The sequence below is a fragment of the Pollachius pollachius genome (genome assembly GCF_949987615.1).
Source record: "Pollachius pollachius genome assembly, chromosome: 17".
NCBI classification, from domain to species: domain Eukaryota; kingdom Metazoa; phylum Chordata; class Actinopteri; order Gadiformes; family Gadidae; genus Pollachius; species Pollachius pollachius.
The window spans coordinates 10,851,543-10,858,900 of record NC_136950.1 but is presented as its reverse complement, the minus strand read 5'-3'; the positions used below and the strand labels follow the sequence as shown (position 1 = coordinate 10,858,900).

Here is a 7,358-nt window from a genome sequence, read left to right as displayed (position 1 = left end):
GGAAGCTTGGGCGACACTATCGATTTCTTGTTAATACATTATGAAAAAAATACAACTCAATGGCAAAGAGAGGATCTGCAGCGTACAGTAAAGAGAATGGAAGGAGAGAGAAGGAAAAAAGCATCTTTGAGCCTCTCACTGATTGGGTTGACAGTGATGCATTAAAACGGGTCATCCAGTAATTGCTCTTTGCTGTGGTTACCACTGGCGATGGCGATGGCATAACGATGATGAAGCCCCGGACCTGACTTTGTGAGATAAAGGCTGCCACCCGGGACCCTTTTGCATCCTCTAAACGCTTCATCGAAGAGGACTTCTAAAGGAAGTGATTACCCCGCGCCGCGGCTACACACGCTAATGCTCTGTGGTGACTCAACACTATGGCCACGTTAGCTTCGTCCGACGGAAGGGCTTCAGCGCAGGGTCAAAGAAAATAATAAAGAAAAGGAAAATAATAAAACAACGTGTTAAGAAAACTGTGTCTTAAATGTGTGTTATTCCTTCTTTGTTCAACTGAGATTGTTATGCTTCAAAATGGTCCATGAGCTAAACAAAAAGCACAGTTTTATGTGTTTCATTTAATTGATAGGGACTCGTTTAGACTCTTCAAAGCAGACTGTCCAGCAAAGCAGAGGGAGAGGTGGGGGGGGGGAGTAATGAATGGGCCCATTAGTCACACAAAGGCAAACTGGAATTCCTTTAAAGGCTGGCTGGGCCTGGCCTCCGGGGGTGAGAAGACAGCACATCCCCATATGACTAAATCAGATGTTGCAAGTGACAAATATGTCCTCACAACCAAGAGCACAACAAGGGAGGTGTGTGCGGGTGTGTGTGTGTGTGTGTGTGTGTGTGGGGGGGGGGAGATAAAAAGTTTGGCAACAGGAAGTACCAGCTCTAAACAGTGCCGAGTCCTGTTCTCATATGACCAAAGTCCTAGCTGGTAATTTAGGTCGTGGTCAGTCACTAGGCCATTAGCACTTAGAAAAAATGAAATATTGTCAAGTTGTGTTTGCGAGCGTCCTTTGTTCAACACAGTCATTGTAGACTTAGTGGGCTGTAATGTTGACAGAGTAGGAAATGATATGGGTGAATTAGATGACGTCATGTCACTGCCAGGCATGTGATACGATAGTTTTATTATTATAACAATTCTTATTTTATACCACAACATAACCATCTTGCCAAAATCCGGTTTCAGCTTGTCATTCCCTTAATATCTAATTTCTATCTTGGGATGATGGCAGTTCCTGGTATAAAAGTTATTCATAGTTCATATGTAATATATATATATATATATATATATATATATATATATATATATATATATATATATATATATATATATATATATATATGTTGACTCATTTGGAAATGGCTTGTAAACATTAATACAAACAAACAGTCCTACTTTAAATGTAAATATTTTATGGATAAAAATGTAACCCTTTCAATCCAAGTTACAGCTCAGAAGCGCTCTCTATAGTGACTCAAGTTTCATGGAAGTGAACGTTCCGTGTTGCAAGAGAAAAGCAGAAACTGTTGCGGCTCACATGCGCACACTGTGGCGGACCATGTAGCCAACACACTGGTTCAGGCAACACAGAAGCCCAGGCTGGGAAGAGTGGCTCATATATATACATTGCTAAAAATAGCCACCCAATGAATGTGAAGTAACTGTGACTTAAATTCACCAATTAAAAAAGAGAAAGAACAAAATTATGTCAGGGGACGACATGATTGGTTGACTGTGATATCATCTGCGCTCCAGCAAGCTGGTCGAAGATCATTGGTTGGTATTCTGCAAGCGTAATCCTGCCGTGAGGGGGTGGGCTGACTGTGAGGTTTGAATAGGGAAGTTTGCAGAGCGCAGTGCTACCATCCAGTTCAGTGTTTGCAAATACAGATAGTTACACGCAAGCGAGGACCGGTCATCTGTTAAAACAGCACTTGTTTGCATCGCAACTGCATGCAAGTACATCAACAGGGATACTCGGTTGACATCATTGCCAACAAATATTTTTTTTTCTAAATCTTTGGGGGTTTTTTTAAAACGAAAAAAATTAAAGTGCGGCCAAATAGGCTTTCACCACTCGAGACTTGGAAATGGATGTTCTACCTATGTGCAGCATCTTTCAAGAACTTCAAATAGTTCACGACACGGGCTATTTTTCCGCTTTACCATCGCTGGAGGAGTATTGGCAGCAGGTGACTATATCTTCTACATTAAATGTCAAGATTGTTGAACGCATCAAATGTATGTGGTAGCTGTAACGCAGCGAGCGGTAGTACTACTCGTCCGTGCCTCTGTCATCCAGAGCGGTTGTAGCGAGCAGTGTTATTCTGCGTGCTTACTGGGGGGAATATATTTTGAAGATTACTAAAACACATGTGGACGTCGGATTATTGGAATGCTCCATGCGTATTATTCACATGGTTTAATTGCATTTAATGTAACTTTTGCAAGCCTGGTGGTATGGCAAGTGGGAGCACTGGGATTTGTGTGCATGTGTGTGTGATTGTGAGCGTGTGCGTGTGCGTGTCTGTCACTGACAGTTCCAGTGCAGGCTCTATCTTACGATGAATGGCTTCTCCCGAGTAACTCAAGCAACGAGCGTGGTGGTGGTTTTAGTAGTCTGCTGTATTTTCAACATGACTTGTTTTTACAAGGGGGTTGTTTTTCGGCGTCTCGAATCTCAATCCCTCGGTAGCGCCGTCGTCGTTTTACTTTAAACACGAGCGATCCTGTTCTCTCAGCGTAGACGCTGTTTTCTGTTGAACGGGAAGCAGCGGAATTCGCGACTGTATACCGATGTCTCACGTACACTGTATTTTTTGAGATGGGCTAACCAAATTAATTAGTTAATTGGATGTCATTTATTTGCCTCCGAACCGAGCAGTTCACATGTACATGCTTTACGACCGTTTGCATTATTCATTAAGCGGTGGGCAGTTTCTACATTATAGTCAAACCAGTGGCATTTCCTCGACCATTTTTGACGTTGGCTGGATGCCAGCGTATTTAATTATTTTTTTTATCCGCGTTAATATCTTTTAAGGAACGTGTCTAGTGGCTTACTTCTAGAACTGCCACATGCGTTGTTTTGTTGTATATTATTAATTACTCAGGTCTAGCGGACTTGTTTCAATTCGACCACGAATGTTTAATCACTGAAACCGAAAACATTTTCCACCATTTAATTTCAACACTGAGGTTTAGAAACCATTCAATATCCAACTGTGAAATCTGTAGAAATGGCCAATTCCTGCGTGCAAGAGTACTAGTGCTGCTGGAAGACCTGGTGTGAGATTGCGGAAGAGTGTGCCTCCTATTGCACATTTTCCATCTACGCTGTCAAAGCTGCTCTCTATGCGACACGCGTATTTCATAACAGATGGCCTCACTTATGATGAATACTGACTTACCTTTTTTAATGTTAATTGTAGTGCTCGTTTTTATGCGACACTGCTTCGTGCCTGCATGTGGAAGGATGCAATTGCGTGTCAGGCATTTGCAAGAGGATAAAGCGACTGAATAGCTCTCAGTTGGAGGGAAGTTGAGTAGCTTCCTTAAAAGGACTCTAAATTTGTTGAGTGAGTCATTCGCCCGCCGAAATGAAAATGCACGTGAACTATGCCCTGCACTTAAGTGGCAGAAGTTTATGGGCTCCAGCTTATGAGAAGAACACTCACGTCTCCCTGTGCAGAATCAACTTGGCTCTGCCATTGTTTTGAAACATTCATCTCCTTGTGGCAGTGTGTTGGACCGTATCAATGAATTCCTTTTTGGCTCAACGCCAACCTGAGCAAAAAGGTTCACCTGGGTCCATAATGTAATATGTGAACCCATGGTTATTTGCACTATGTTGATGGCATCTCAGGGTGACAGTCTAGCGCAAGAATGAAAGGCATGCAAATTTTTTTTTCTATTCTATTACCACTGAGGTTCCCTGTTGATAACTGCAGCGTCATTAAAACCATAGTCCACTACGAAGGACACGTGACATGTGACGCATGCGTAAACATTCCTTCCGGGCTGTTGAGGCCCTCTCTCTTCTGACATTAGGCCGATACGATTGGCCCATGGATCCATGTTCTGACTTCTCGCTGTGTTCCTCATCCAGACATGCTTGGAGCTGGAGCGGTACCTACAGAACGAGCCCTACGTCTCATCGTCCGAGCTCAAGTTCGACGGCCAGGAGGACCTCTGGAGCAAGCTGATCCTGGCCTGCGAGGATAAGGCCAAGGCCGGGGCGGAACCAAAGACCCCCCTGGTGCACGACGAGGACCACCAGGACAGCCAGATCTTGGACAGCAACAGCGTGAACTCTGACGCCAGCAGCGAGGCGTCCGACAGTTCGGAGGAGCTCTCCCCCACGCACAGCTTTACCTCCAACCCCCTGGGCTCGGTGTTGGTCGGGGCCGGACCTTTCAGCCCCTCCGTCATCAGCACGCCCCCGTCCTCCCCCGAACCCCCCCACACGGAGCCCGGCGTGGCGTCGCAGGGCTGGGGCAGCAGCAGCACGCACGCCGACTTGCACTTGCCCGTCAAAATCAGGACCTCGGGGGTCGCAAAGAGTTCGGACAAATCGGGACTGGTCTGCGGGGAGGGTTCCCCCGACGGCCGCCGGCGGGTGCACAGGTGTCACTTCAACGGCTGTCGCAAGGTTTACACGAAGAGCTCCCACCTCAAGGCACATCAGCGCACCCACACAGGTACGTCTGCGGCCGGCCGGCACAACGTTGGTGTGTCTGTGTGTGTGTGTGTGTGTGTGTGTGTGTGTGTGTGTGTGAGACATGAATGCAGTAAAATGGTCCCTTTTTTACTACCAAACACTGCAGAAAAGTAGTGATGGTCGATCAGCTCTGCTGTCCATTTAGCAAATCCAACCGCAGTTGCCATACTGTTAGAAATACACTAAGAACACCTCTTTTAATTTATTTATTCTTTGACCAATGGCTTCAGCAGAAGCCATTGTGTAATGTAATTAAAGGTCCACATCGCATGCCCTGAGCCAGAGGGCCGTGAGTATTAGATGTGCATGGCTGGATACCTAAACTGTGACCTAATCTATTTGGAATGTGACTGACTGGCTGGCTGGGTGAGTGAGTTGGTGGGAGGGAGGGGGGGGGGGGGGGGGGGGGGGGGAGGGGTTTCACATGGATGAACAAAGGGAACTTGGTCCTTCAAAACAGATTGGGTTTCACCATGGGAAAGGTTGAGTGGGCGTTCAGCCAGGGGCACTGAGTTGGAAGGATGTGAATGGTTACTTCACCGTTTCTTGTGTATGATTAGGGCTGTGAAATGGTAGGTGTGGCTTCTGCCAAAAGCGTTTGTGTTGACCCACAAATAGTTATCTTTTGAGTCTATCCCCCTCTAGTCACGTCCGGTTTAAGGGTTTAGGATTCCATGGATGCTTGCCATTGCATAGGCGGTGCGGGTGATCAGACAGGTTCAGCGGTATCTAGGCTTCGACTGATTCTATCGCCAACAATGTGATGCGGTGTCTCTGCAGGCTTCATTGATTTGAATGCATTTGAATGACAAAAGTGCTGAGCAAAGTCGGAGCCAGCCATTAAAAAGCTTTAGCAGGAGCTCCCTAGAGGCCAGGGGGAAAAATGAATTTTGTTTCTAAATGGCGTCTTTTCTGCAGTCAATTCTCTTGTGATATTAATGCTCTCTCTCCATCATTGTTGATCCTCCAGGGGAGAAACCATACAGGTGTTCATGGGAGGGCTGTGAGTGGCGTTTTGCACGAAGCGATGAGTTGACCAGACACTTCAGGAAGCACACTGGGGCAAAGCCATTTAAATGCAGTCACTGTGACAGGTAAGCCACGTGCCCTTTTTAATCTCTACTGCAATCTTAAGCCTCCTATACATCAATAAATATATACTAATGCAGGCTGAGTATCTGTGCACACCGTGAGTCCAATTGTCATTGCTCCATCATTTCTAAGTAGTGACGCAGGTTTCAGAGATCAGAGCGTTGATGCAATGCACTGATGGTCGCGATAGAGGGGGGATATGGCAGCTTCTCGTTGCCATGGCCTTGCTATCACCGATCTCTAGTTCCATTAGTTCAGCGTGTCTGATCACGTAGTTAGTCTGCCCTTCGTTGCGTTGGCTACATGTTTGCCCTTGCCTGTGACAGTGTTTGCATGGCTCAACAGCCGCACGCGGTCTCTTTTTCCTTTTTGTATTTATGCTAATGTTTGTTTTTCTCGTTTCTCGCCTTTCTCCCGTTCAGATGTTTCTCAAGGTCCGATCATCTGGCCCTTCACATGAAGAGACACATCTAGAGAGGAGCAGGACAAAACTCAAAACCAACCAACCAACCAACCAACCAACCAACCAATGCAGCAAAAGCGGGGGAGATAATAAATAGAAAAACGATGGGGGAAAAAACAAAACAAGCAAACAAACAAACCAACACAACGAAAAAGAAGAGAAATGTCATCTCCCGAGCCGACTCTTGGTTGAACTGACTCCAGAGCAGAGCGGTGGCACGGGGGGGGGGGGGGGGGGGGGGGGGGGGGGGGGGGTGTTCCAGCCAAAGCATGCCATTTTGCACCATACTGAAAACCCAGTGCCTCCGGGAAGCCTCTTCGGAGAGCAGCCGCTCCGAAGGTTGTCTGTCGCCACGAGAGGACAAAATCATGAATGGAGGAATCTATTGAGGGAAAGGCTTGCGAAACAACGAGAAAATTCTGGAGCGAAAGAGAGAGAGAGACAAAAATTCGGTAGAACAAAGACACACACAAACATACATACACAAACGCAACACAACAAGAATGAATGATCCGTATGTATGGTGCATGATGTTTTTGAGAACATCTTCCCGGACAGCAGATACACTGGTACTTTAGGAAAAATGAAAAAACACACAAAAAAAAAAAAAAACTGTCTGAGGTAAGCATGTGTGCACTGTGAATGTTTGAGACTGGCAGACTGGCCCCTGCCACAGGAGAGACCAGAGAAGGGGCTTTGGATGACTGGACAGAAGGGGGGGTGGATGAAGGGGGGCCGGTACCTATATTGCTGTGGGTTGGATGTGGAAGGCTTCTATTGGAACATGGTGTTTTGTTGCTCCAAAAGAACTGGTCAGAAGTCCTGGCCACGTGAGAATGGGGAGCAAGGGTACCCGCGCGTTGGTCACCAGGAATGGGGTTTGGGGGTCCATCGCCAGAGCCTTTTTTTTTTAGGGCCTCGGATCCTGACTACTAAGGGGTCGGGGGTGGGGGCGGGGAATGACTCATCCCCTCAGATTGGGGGGCTCCCCCCACTTCCCAGTCTTTGTATGAGAGAAGCTTCTTTGGTGTATTTTGGTGCAGCTACTTAATGTGCAATGTGTTCTGTAG

The 7,358-nt window shown here is 46.6% G+C and overlaps 1 protein-coding gene across 1 annotated transcript; it reads left to right on the top strand.

The window, feature by feature from the left end:
* The first annotated feature begins 1,838 nt into the window (after window positions 1-1,838).
* klf6a (Kruppel like factor 6a) lies at window positions 1,839-6,504 on the top strand. The gene is made up of 4 exons (XM_079754382.1): window positions 1,839-2,205; window positions 4,122-4,713; window positions 5,704-5,827; window positions 6,248-6,504. Exons 1-4 carry the CDS (start codon window positions 2,104-2,106, stop codon window positions 6,297-6,299), a joined length of 870 nt encoding a protein of 289 aa, XP_079610508.1. The 5' UTR covers window positions 1,839-2,103; the 3' UTR covers window positions 6,300-6,504.
* Window positions 6,505-7,358: the final 854 nt, after the last annotated feature.